The sequence below is a fragment of the Oryctolagus cuniculus genome, chromosome 4 (assembly GCF_964237555.1).
Source record: "Oryctolagus cuniculus chromosome 4, mOryCun1.1, whole genome shotgun sequence".
Lineage (NCBI taxonomy): Eukaryota > Metazoa > Chordata > Mammalia > Lagomorpha > Leporidae > Oryctolagus > Oryctolagus cuniculus.
This window is the reverse complement of record NC_091435.1, coordinates 99,023,490-99,036,141: the sequence shown is the minus strand read 5'-3', so window position 1 is coordinate 99,036,141 and position 12,652 is coordinate 99,023,490. Positions and strand designations below refer to the sequence as shown.

General features: G+C 36.1%; 1 protein-coding gene across 2 annotated transcripts; it reads left to right on the top strand.

Moving 5' to 3' along the window:
* Positions 1-571: 571 nt before the first annotated feature.
* TTC14 (tetratricopeptide repeat domain 14) lies at positions 572-9,548 on the top strand. 2 transcript variants are annotated; one of them, XM_002716445.5, is made up of 12 exons: positions 572-949; positions 1,310-1,434; positions 1,544-1,743; positions 2,480-2,564; positions 3,019-3,148; positions 3,433-3,588; positions 3,977-4,048; positions 4,451-4,570; positions 4,675-4,797; positions 6,125-6,242; positions 7,167-7,276; positions 8,226-9,548. In XM_002716445.5, exons 1-12 carry the CDS (start codon positions 789-791, stop codon positions 9,145-9,147), a joined length of 2,322 nt encoding a protein of 773 aa, XP_002716491.1. In that variant the 5' UTR covers positions 572-788; the 3' UTR covers positions 9,148-9,548. The 2 variants fall into 2 exon arrangements, 1 of the variants encoding a protein (XP_002716491.1); XR_007924612.2 differs by having other exon boundaries at positions 607-949; positions 6,125-6,747.
* Positions 9,549-12,652: the final 3,104 nt, after the last annotated feature.

Here is a 12,652-nt window from a genome sequence, read left to right as displayed (position 1 = left end):
TATCAAGACCTAAGCTGGAATCCAAACACTAGCTTCTTACTAGTTAGGTGACATTTAGTAATTTACTCAGACACTCTGAGCCTGGTTCCTCAATCTCTAAAATCGAAGTGAAATGAGATTCTGTGGTTAGGATCTTAAGTCAGTAAGCAGGAACGGGGCACCAACGTCAAAATTACTTTTAAAAGTCACTTGAATTACCCTCGAGTATGGTATACTGACTTTTGTGCACATTATATTATACAGTAAGTCTTAAGGACACTCAGTCTTGAGAAACCACTGAGACAAACTAAAGAAAGTATGTGTATATGTGTAGATACATATTCATGTCCAGACGTTAAAGTCATTCTGGTCTTACAACTCTAAAATCACTAGGAGTAAACGAGATATGAAAACAAAATACAATTCCGACTGCTTAATAAACGCTAGCGTCCTTCCTTTCTCCTGCATTTTAATCTATTTCTATATAATATTATCACACGAATCTTAAAAAGTAAGATTCTCACACACATCTATCACCGGAACCCCAGTCAGCTCTTAGCTCAGGAAATCCTTTGCCCAGTCCTTCGGGCTTCCGTAGTCTCGCTCAGCGTCGCGAGATCTGGACTGAGCTCCGCCGCCCCGCCGCTGGGGGCGGCCCCGGAACACTTCCGGGAGGCAACCCTGTAAGTGGCTGTGATGTGTGCTTCCGGCCGCCTTCGGGCTGCCTTCAACTGTGCTTCGGAGCTCAAGTAGCGGACACGGGGCAAAATACTAGCAGCGCCCCGGAAGCCCCGCAGGTCCCTGCAGCCATGGACCGGGACCTTCTGCGGCAGTCGCTGAATTGCCATGGCCCGTCCTTGCTCTCCCTGCTGCGGAGCGAACAGCAGGACAATCCGCACTTCCGGAGCCTCCTGGGGTCGGCGGCCGAGCCTGCCCGGGGCCCGCCGCTCCAGCCCCAGTTACAGGGCAGGTAAGGGGACTGCGGCGCCACTGCCGCTCGGGAGTCGGGGAGGCCGCTGGAGGCTCCAGGACCGCGGCACCGCGCCCACGGGGCGGAAGGCCGACGGGAAGATGGGCGCCCCTGGTGCGGGTCTCCGCGGGCTGCCCTCTGAACTTTGTGGCACTTTAGCTTTGGCGTCTGCTGCTGGAGGCGTCATTTTTTAAGTGTCCCCGCCTTCCACGCCCTGGTTGGCGAATGAGGGAACGTCTGGACACTTTTTCTCCCGGGGGTTAGGTGTCGCGCCTGGAACGGATGGGGTCAGGAAAGCTCTTAAGGAAACGCTCGCCTCTCACATGCACCAGTTTAAATAGCATTTGTTTCTTTTTTAAGGAAAGAGAAGAGAGTTGACAACATTGAAATACAAAAATTCATTTCCAAGAAAGCAGATCTGCTTTTTGCGCTTTCCTGGAAGTCAGACACACCTGCAAATTCCGAAGTTAATGAAGACAATGAAGGTGAGTTTAGTCTTAAGATCTTGTAAAAATTGCAGCTTCGTTTAACAATACTCGGGCTGAAACGGGACTCGGAGCTATTGTTACTGATTTTATTAACTTTTTTTTTCAGATCATTATGCAGTCATGCCACCTTTAGAGCAGTTCATGGAGATACCTAGCATGGACCGGAGAGAGCTGTTTTTCCGAGATATTGAGCGTGGTGATATAGTCATTGGTAGAATCAGTTCCATTCGAGAATTCGGTTTTTTCATGGTATTGATCTGTTTAGGAAGTGGCATCATGAGAGATATATCCCACTTAGAAATCACAGTAAGTTACTCATTTTTCAGTTATGTGGATTACTTCTGTTTCTGATAAAGTCTCCGCAGTGCAGGAATTATATCTTTCAATCCAATTGTGCTTAAGTATCTGTCCAGATACTTTTGAGAACTAAATAAGCAGTAATTGGAAAAAAAACAAAATAGCTTTTTATTTGCAAAAGTTGTTAGCGAAAGAGTTGCAGAGTTACATTCTTGATTTCTAGTTTTGGACTCTGGCAGAGCATTGTCCTTTTTAAATACTCAAGGATAACATCAGCGGACAAGATGAGGTTGATTGATTTTTTGTACTTCAGTTGAACATAGTGTTAATTATTGAATATTTGGCATTAGGCTCTTATATGTTGATAATTTAGAGAAAAGTTGCTGTTGTCAGTATATTTATGATAAAAAAAATGTGATCTGTATGTTGTGTTTTGCCCAAGATAAATAGTCCTGAATTTGAAATAACATATCACTTTAAAAGATGTGATATTTAGAATCCTGGTAGTTTAGTTTTGTTTTTGAGACTTTAGTTTTTGAACTGAACCAGAAGACATATTTTACTGTTTGGACACAGAAATTACTTGTAACTAAAATTCTCATTTAAATTTAGACTTTAAGGAGTTGGTTGTTTTTAAAGTTTATGTCAACAATTAGCTGTCCATGTTGAACATTTAAAATCAAAGAAGACCTTGTTCTTACCAAAGAGTGAAATACCTGATGTTTTAAAATACTTTTTGTTGCAGGCTCTTTGTCCTTTAAGAGATGTACCTTCTCACAGTAACCATGGGGATCCTTTATCATATTACCAAACTGGTGACATCATTCGAGGTGATCAGCTTCATCATGCTAATAAAAACCTAACAACTGTTGGGGCGAGTGTTTGGCACAGTGCTTAAATATGGCTTGGGATTCCCACATCACATACTGGATTGCCTGGGTTTAATTCCACTCACCATTCCGCTTTCTGTGTATACCCAAAGAGGCAGCAAGTGATAGTTCAAATAGTTGGAGTCCTGCCATTCATGTGGGAGACATGTTCTGGGTTCTGGCCTCTTGATTTCAAGCTGGCACAGCCCTGGCCGTTGCAGGCATTTGAGTATTGAGCCAATTGTCTGTCTCTCCCTGTCTTTTAAATAAAATGAAAATAATTTTTTTAAGTAGCGATGTTGGTATTTTTTGTTAAATTTAAAAATTGAGTGTTATTCAGGTAGTATTTGTTAAGTTTGCTTTTGATGTTTACATTTTCTTACAAATCAGCATAGTTTCTCTCTCTCTTATTTAGCTGGAATCAAGGATATTGACAGATACCATGAAAAGCTTGCAGTATCTCTGTATAGCTCATCTCTTCCACCACACCTGTCTGGCATTAAATTAGGTGTAATTAGCTCTGAAGAACTTCCTTTGTACTATAGGTAATTTATCCATGTTATTTCAATATAATTTCTTATAAAAATTATTGGATATAAAATAGCAAATTTTGTTAAATATCTGACAGTCAAGTGAAATTTTAATTTCTCTTAATGCAAATTTTTTCTTTTTTTAATTACTTTAGCTTGGTAGAAGGAGTCATATATTGCTGTGCCATCATATAAAATGTTATTAGTATTTAAACTTTAAATGATAATGTTATTTCTTTAGTAGAAATGAAATGTAATAAGTTAGTTACTATGTTTTTGTCTTTGTGTTTTGTTTTAAGGAGGAGTGTTGAACTAAGTAGCAATTCTTTAGATTCCTATGAAAATATCATGCAGAGTTCGTTGGGATTTGTTAATCCAGGAGTAGTTGAATTCCTTCTTGAAAAACTAGGAATAGATGAATCTAATCCACCATCTTTAATGAGAGGCCTGCAAAGGTATAGTAAATCAGTGTTATTCTCATGGGTGGTAAGGATAATGGTGCTGAGCTTAAGCTGCAAAGCTGAAAAGGCCATATTTGACTATTCAAAGCCTAGCAGCAAGAAAATGCCAAAAGTTGAACAAGGTGATCCCATCTCCTTCTGGCCTGGAATTTCTTATAAATGGTTAGATGTGTGACACATAAACAAGTAGAGAAGAATGAAGAAACTTATGAGGATTTTTTTTTTAAGGTAAAGAAAAATATTGTTTCACATTAATCATTTGTGGTACAAGGATTTTGCTACATACAAATTTGGGTTTTACTCCTTTTCTGTGAATTTATCAGGTATGATGAAGTGTAGTTACTTAAAAAGTATTTAATTTACAGTTTAATTTTTTTTATAGCAAAAATTTCTCTGAAGATGATTTCGCTTCTGCATTGAGAAAGAAACAATCTGCATCTTGGGCTTTAAAATGGTATGAAGAATGTATTTATAAATATTACATTTCTGGTCTAAAAGGTTGGGGTAAAGCAGGCATGCTTATCATCTTGACTAAAATTTGTTAAAAATGAATTAAGATGATGTCTTTTGGACATTTGGTTTTTATGAGAGTAAGTCATCTTAGGTTGTAAACATAATAGAAGTTAATAGCTGTTTCATAAACATATAAAAATGTATATATTTTATAATGTATGTTTTATAAAAGTTAATAGCTGTTTCATAAACATATAAAATGTATATACTTTATAATGTATATTTTATAAAAATGTAGAGACAAAATGCATCTTACATATCTTGGGAGTATTTTGAAAACTAAAATAATTCAAATTTTATGACATTTGATTTTAAAATGTGTTTGCACTAACATTTTCTTTAGTGTGAAGATTGGAGTTGATTATTTTAAGGTTGGACGACATGTGGATGCTATGAATGAATATAATAAAGCTTTGGAAATCGACAAACAAAATGTGGAAGCTTTAGTCGCACGTGGAGCCTTGTAAGTGAATTGTGGATTTTCAGGAACATTTACAAGATAAATGTGACTAACATTTAAGACTACCTCACATGCTACATTCATCTAATTTTATTTCATGTCTCTAGATATGCAACAAAAGGAAGTCTGAACAAAGCAATAGAGGATTTTGAGCTTGCATTAGAAAACTGTCCTACTCACAGAAATGCAAGAAAATACCTCTGCCAGACACTTGTAGAAAGAGGAGGGCAGTAAGTATTGGGTTTTGTTTAATAGTAGACGTCTAATCTTCAAGTACTATAAAATCTTAATGTAGGAAATAGTAATGTTAGCTTCACGTCGTGTAAAATCTTCATTTTAATATTGGTTGACAATTTGTTTTAGATATAGTCCATTTTAATCTTCTAGTTGCTGAGATTCTTTAAGATTGGAGATATTTTAATGTCTGAAGTTCATTTTTCTGAATATCTGTTTTCATTATATAGAAATATAAATGCAGGGCCAGCGCCATGGCTCACTTGGTTAATCCTCCGCCTGTGGTGCCGGCATCCCATATGGGTGCGGGTTCTAGTCCCGGTTGCTCCTCTTCCAGTCCAGCTCTCTGCTGTAGCTCGGAAAGGCAGTGGAGGATAGCTCAAGAGCTTGGGCCCCTGCACCCGCATGGGAGACTGGGAGGAAGCACCTGGCTCCTGGCTTCGGATCGGGGGTGAACCAAGGGAAGGAAGACCTTTCTCTCTGTCTCTTTCTCTCACTAACTCTATCTGTCAAATTTTTAAAAATCATAAAAAAAAGAAATATAAATGCAAAAGGATAAGAGATTAGGTAAGCATTCTTTTTCTGAATATGCATTAAAATTTTTTGTTTTAATGGTGAATTTAATCTTAATTCATCATTTTAATAGCACAAAGTCAAATATGAATAGAGTGTTCTGTGGTTCCAAGGTTTTGCTGTCATATTATCCTATTACTCCATTTAGTCCAGTAAAATCCATAAATTTAGATTAAATGGAAAAGTAGATCATTAAGAACAAACTTATAATTATGTTACTGTCCTGAGATGCTGGCAATGTCACTTAGCTTACACCAACCAGTTACACAAGCCATAAACATTGCTCATCTTTGACTCATTCCTTACAGCATCCAATCTGTTGACGCAAAGGTGATCCCATCGTTTTTATTTTATAGTAGTTTGTCTAAGAACTAAAAGCATTTTACAGAGTCCTTTTACCACCCTATAGTTAAATTTTCTAATTCTGATTTTTCATAACAGACTTACGCTCAAGGTCATACTGTTTCCAGACATTGATTTGTCATATGCTTTTATGTATCATTACAGAAATGTGCCTGTTTTGGATGCTTAGTATGGTTTTAGTTACTAGTAATGGACTTCTGTGTATGTAGTATATTAATACCAAATAGAGTAAAAAGCATGTTACTTAAGTATTGTTCATTTTGGAATGTCTTGGTAAACATGATGTTTCCATGATAAAGTTCTCTTAAATAACACTCTGATCTATAAGTATATTTGAGTACTTTTGTTTTTACAAAAAAAAAAAAAAAATCTTTCTTTCAAATTTAGGTTAGAAGAAGAAGAAAAGTTTTTAAATGCTGAAAGTTACTATAAGAAAGCTTTGGCTCTGGATGAGACCTTTAAAGATGCAGAGGATGCTTTGCAGAAACTCCATAAATATATGCAGGTGATTCTTTATTTCCTCTTAGAAATAGAATGATATTTAAAGTTAATACCAAAACTTAATTGTCTTTTACAGAAAACCATTCTAGAAGTGAGGCATTATGAAAAGTGCCTTTCTAGATCTAGCTTTTCCTAATTGGGCCTGACATTGCCTTATAGTGCCTCTTCTTATTTACCCTTAAAAGTAAAAATAATCCCATGAGAAGATTCCTGTTGCCTAAATGTGGTTTGTGGTTTTGAGAACTGTCCTTGTAGTGAGCTTACCTGCTGGTTATGAAATTATCAGTGTTGCTACTGTAATTGAGCCAACTTAAAAAACCTTTTTGAGACATATTTTAAACTTCCTTTTCCTGTAATACTGATGATGATGTTTTCTCATGCATTTTCTTCTGAACTGGACCATTGCTGCTGTGTCTGTGACATCTGGTGCTGCTCATCCCCATCCACAAACTGGAAAATGGTTTCTTATGTAATCATGCATCCAACTGGGCTGTGCTATTTTTAAAATGGTTTGTATTTGAACATGATGATTGCCTCCTCAATTCACCTTAATGGCATGTCTTTATTTGAATTTTATTTGTAAAATTTGTGTCCTGTTTTAATTTTTTAAAATGACTTTCTTGTGTTCTATATTTTACCTTTCTTGCACTTTGGGTCATGGGGTACCACTGCAATGGCTTCCCCTTTTTTCATGGGATACCAACTGCAATATGGTCCTCAATACTGTACTGGCCATCCCAATGATTAATGCCAACATCTGTATGATTTTTTTTTAATGTTTAAAAAAAATACCTGTTTAATGCTGGCTATATGGTGATTGGTAATATTGAATTGGGTTTCTGGTTGGGGGGTGGTCTTTTGAATGCTGGGTTTTATATATTCTGCTATTTTTAACGTGTGGTTTTTTCCGATATCTGGGTTCTAAAAGAAATCTTTGGAATTAAGAGAAAAACAAGCTGAAAAGGAAGAAAAACAGAAAACAAAGAAAATAGAAACAAGTGCAGAAAAATTGCGTAAGCTCTTAAAAGAAGAGAAAAGGTAAACTATGACATTCAGTGTTTTTTAACTTAAGGCAACTACTAGTTAGAACCCAAAGTACCACATGGAGGTAAAGTAAGTATAAAAAGTATTTCAAATTTTAAACAGTGACTTAAAATTTTTAACAAATATGCTTGTCCATTTTCCTGTAAGAGATTAAACAAAGTGGAATCTAATGCTTCAGTCCTTAAAAGAAAAAAACACATTAACCTTAGAAATAAAACACAAGATAAGTTATTCTAATTATTTTTATGTTAGGGAAAACTAGAGCAGTGGTTCACAGCTGGCAGAGGTTTTGTTCCCCAGAGGATATTTGGCAATGTCTGGTGATAATTTTGGTTGTCTTAACTAATAAACTGCTACTGGCATCTCGTGGGTAGAGATCAGGGGAGCTATGAAACACTGTGTCTCACACACACACACACACACACACACACACACACGACAGCCCCCACTCCTTCCGTCAACAAAGAATTATTTGGCCAAAATGCCAGTCATGCTGAGGTACAAAAACTATGACAATAGCAGTTAAAAAACTTTAATCCTCTACTTAGGTGTTCAGATAGTATTAGAAATGTCACTGTCAGACTTTCAGAACCGTGAATTTGTTACAGTGACACCTAGCTGCACAAGTATCTTTTCCCCAAAATTCACAGTTGGTAGTAAAATTGGATCTTGTAATAACAGATTATTTTATGAGAGTACTTCAAAAAGTCCTTAGAAAAATGGAATTAAAAGATATTTATTTTGATACTCAAAAATGGAAATCCATTCCTGGTTTTTTCACAATATACACTTTCCTTGAACTTTTTGATGACTTCTTATGTCATTTATCTGAGCCACAGTTTTTATAAAATCTTTAAAAGAAACAAAATAGGATGAAAGTTTATGGCTAATTTAGGAAAATTTTTGTATTTAACATATCTGATGAGTTAACTACCTTTTTTAGGCTAAGAAAGAAAAGAAGAAAATCGACTTCTTCATCTTCAAGTGTTTCGTCTGCTGATGAATCAGTTTCTTCTTCATCATCCTCTTCATCTTCTGGTCACAAAAGGCATAAGAAACATAAGAGGAACCGTTCAGAGTCTTCTCGAAGTTCGAAAAGGCATTCATCTAGGGCATCCTCAAATCAGGTAGATCAGAATAGGATAGATGAATGCTACCCTGTTCCAACTAATACTTCAGCATCTTTCCTTAACCAAAAGCAAGAAGTGGAAAAACTGCTGGAAAAGCAAGATAGGTCACAATATCAAAAGACACAGGTAAAAGAGAAAGAAAGATGCCCGCTCTCTTCATCTTCAGTTGAAATTCCGGATGATTATGGAGGTAGGTCTGAAGATTCAAAAGATTTTTATAATAGCTATAAAACCCAGGCAAGTAGCAGCAAAACTGAAAAGCCATATAAATCAGAAAGATACTTTTCTGGTAGAAGAAATTCCTCAGATTCCTCCTGTAGGAATTCAGAGGACAAGACAAAAATGTATGGTTATAGGAGGTTTGAAAAAGATACAGAGGGAAGAAAAGAGCACTATAGAAGGTGGGAACCAGGTTCTGGGAGGTATTCTACTTCACCAGCAAGCTCAGAATACTCTTGGAAGTCAGTGGAAAAATATAAAAAGTATACTTATTCAGGATCACGTGATTTCAGTAGACATGAGCAAAGGTATCGATTAAATACAAATCAAGGAGACTATGAAAGACAGGACAATTACGGGGAGGAAAACAAAACAGAGGTTCCAGAAGAAGAGGAACTAAATAACAAAGAGCAATCAGAAAGCAGAATTAAAAAAGATTTACCTCAAAATCTTCTCAATATATTTAATCAGATAGCTGAATTTGAGAAAGAAAAGGGAAATAAGCCAAAAAATTAAGGTGCCAAAAATCAGCACCATTATACTAAATGCTGTTAATAAAAACTTTGGGGTGTTTTAGTTATTAGTAGTCCGGTGCAAAGATTACAGAAAGCAAATGCTTTTTAGCTTTTCTCAGATTTTATGTTACAGTTGTAGGTCCCCTTGTCACAGCTTGATTTTTAGGAATTTCATAAGTTTATGTATAGTATATTTCTTACTCTGACAGTATAAACCGCTTCACCTAAAGGTAATTCTCTGAATGTACTGCTGCTTCATTGTATTATGGGGTATGAGAATTCCTGGGCTCACCTGAACTCACTGTTTGAAAAAAATTAAATTTTGTGTATTGAACTCTGTTTTCATCAAACATTATTTTAATTTTTTTCTGTTAAATTAAAAGCCCACAGTTTTTGAAAGAGGTTATATGTTTGGTCCTTGAATACTAGTTTATATCCATCATTTGTTTAAATTTTTTATATTTTAAAATGATGTCTTAATTTCCCTCTAAAGCCTGATTTAATTAAAATGAGTGGGGAATGGTTTTTTCTATCCAGCTTAGTGAGTACCTTAGAAATAGGACCATGAAAGCTAAATAGGAGCCCGCCTCACTGCTCTATTTCATGTTATTGCTGATATTACAGCCATAAGGAAGTTTTTAACCTTAAATATTGGCAAGACTCTTAAAGACCATATTCCAAGTGACAGTAAATAAGAATAGAAAAGAATCCTGTTAGCACATAGAGAGCTATGGCAGAGAAGCATGCTCTAACTGTGGTTTTCTTTTAGGGAAAAAATATTGGGAAACTATTTTAGTACTGCAAATGTTCAGTCAAGAAGGCACTAGGCATGTTTTTAAATAAGCTAGAGCTGGCCTGCATTTATGCTTTTCTTTTAACTTCTTCCTTGATGCTTCCCCAGTGTCTTCCTTTCTCAGGATCTGAATAAATAACTTGACCAGCCAGAGCTTGGCTTTACTCAAATTTCAGCAAGTAGAGTTTAAAGAAGAAACTTGAGTTGTAAATAGCTTCCCAGATTTACTGAAAACAGTATAGTGTACTCTTGGGAGATACACATAGAAATCACAGGTATTGGGTGTATAACAACTGTAGAAACTTTCCATAATAAGATGTCACAAGCTGTTGATCACATGGGCTTTGAATCCTGTTATTCATAACACTAGGTGTTACAGGTGGATGGGTAAACAGGTATCCCTCTACAGAGGTCTACATGAGGTAGAATGAGAAGAAACTTGCATCTCCTTATTCCATGTTGCAGTTCTTGCCAACAGTAAAATACCAGAATTTTAAGTTCTGAGCTTACTATTTATGTCCTTCAAACTCCAGTGATGGGAGCCTCATGGAAAGTCTAAAATTTGTTTTGCCAGGAAACAAGGAAAAGAAACCCTTGTCAGAAGCAATAGAAAGTGGAAATAGAAATGTGTCAGTTAGTTAGGCATTATTCCTTGCACCCAGAAACACATCTTAAGATGAGTCTTCATTTCTGTGTATCAATAACTTAGTGTCATCTACTTAGTGATGCTGCTAAAGACTGATAACTGCCCGGTGATGCAGCCTTTGACCTTTTGGAATGCATAATACAGTTTACTATTTTACATACATTTTATCACATTTTAATTTTTTAAGGTTATTTATTTGAGAGGCCAAGTTATAGAGAGAGGTCTTCCATTCGCTGGTTCACTCCCCACATGGCCTCAATGGCCAGAGCTGGGCTGATCAGGAGCCAGGAGCTTCTTGCAGGTTTCCCATGTGGGTGCAGGGGTCCAAGCACTTGGGCCATCTTCCACTGTTTTCCCAGGCCATCAGCTGGGAGCTTGATTGGAAGTGGAACAACTGGAACTCGAACTGGTGGCCATATGGGATGCTGGCACCACAGCAGAGGCGTAACTTACTATGCCACAGTGCCAGCCCCACACAATTTTATTTTAAAGTTAGGATAATGCCTTAGTATACAGGCTGCCGGAATTTAAAAATTCCAACTTTCCCAAGACCTCTTTCCTGGGGCATATTAAACTTAACCAGTTTCTAAGTATATGTTCAAGAATCTCATTACAGCAAAAACCTATTAGAGGTTTGCATTGTCCAAAATCTGCAGTGACATCTTCAACAATTTTTGTCAACATAGTACATCTATATTTTGTACATAAACGGGTTTACTGTTGTGATTTCCAGAAGTAGATGAAGCATGGTTTTTTGGATGTTAAGATAACTCCATATTAGGAGATAGAGGGATTGATCCTTTATCTGACCATTCAGCATTATTACACTGAAGTCACGACTGTTTAAGGATTAAATGTAGACCTGTGTGCTGATCCAAAGATTCTGTTTACCCAGCAAGTAACAATGCTAGGTTCATGGTTATGACTTAGTAATAGAAATCTTTAATAGTGCAGTTACTGTTTGCCCAGACCTGTGCATTGTTCATATTATCCAATTATTTCAACAAACTTGTAGGTCACTGTTAGTATCATAAATTCCAAGGGGGGAAATCTTAAAGAAGTAACTATCACAGAGCAAATAAAACACAACCCCCACCTTCGTAGAATTCAGTGTTTAATATTTCAACTTCCAAAAAATTTACAAAGCAGCATTTTAGCCAGAATTATCTTTTCACTCATCTTACTTACTGGACTTCACTACACCTGTTATTTGCTGTTTCTAAAACAAAACAAAAAATGATAGGAGAAACATTTATTACCACTACTGCTTTTCAGAAAGAAGTAAAAATTATGGTTCTAAAACAGTGACAGCTGTCACAACATATATTTCCCAACGTTTGAAGAAGACATTTATGGATATGAATTCTGATCTCTTTATTTGGAATCCAGTTTTATAGCCTAGTATTCAGCACTCTGTACCAAGAGTTCAAAATGTTGGATACATTACAATAAAGTATTAACTGGAAAAACTAATTCTAGATCTGATGGTCTATCTCCATTGTAAATTTATAGAATTCTTATTACAAATAAAATCACATCCAATTTTATTTATTAAATCAAAATTTCAAAAATGTATGCTTGGGTGGCTATATTTTGAGAATAAACTCTTTAATGCATATGATTTATTTCACAGTATGGAGTAATTCTCAGAAATTTAAGATGCATTTTTCATTGATAGTGTTTTTTTCCTTATGAATTGTTTCCTTTGGTAGAAGGGAGGTAACAGAACTTCTTGGTTGAAAATTATACCAAAAGGAGAAACTGCTTGTAACAGGTTCTCCCCCACTCAAAATCAGGAAATATCTCTTTGAATAAAGAAAACAACTTGGGATTCTTGTTATTGTTAGAAACACTTACTAGTACAATGAATGTTAAGAAATTTCTACCAGAAAGATTGTTATGTGAGCGTAGTTTCATTAAACAAGTGTGTTTTTTAACCTGACAGATGTCAATACAATAAAAAACACCATTTTCCTTATGCTTGTAAAACATGTAGGTTTGTTGAAATCTGTTACTTTCCTTTTGTATGAAGAAAATAGTAGGAAAACTAATTTTTAAACTACCAGT

Bases quoted from the DNA above. Each gene is read 5' to 3' on its own strand.
- TTC14 (XM_002716445.5), top strand. From the start codon at position 789: ATGGACCGGGACCTTCTGCGGCAGTCGCTGAATTGCCATGGCCCGTCC. The intron at 3,149-3,432 runs GTAATTTATCCA...TTTTGTTTTAAG, and splicing joins GAACTTCCTTTGTACTATAG to GAGGAGTGTTGAACTAAGTA. The intron at 6,243-7,166 runs GTGATTCTTTAT...GGGTTCTAAAAG, and splicing joins AACTCCATAAATATATGCAG to AAATCTTTGGAATTAAGAGA.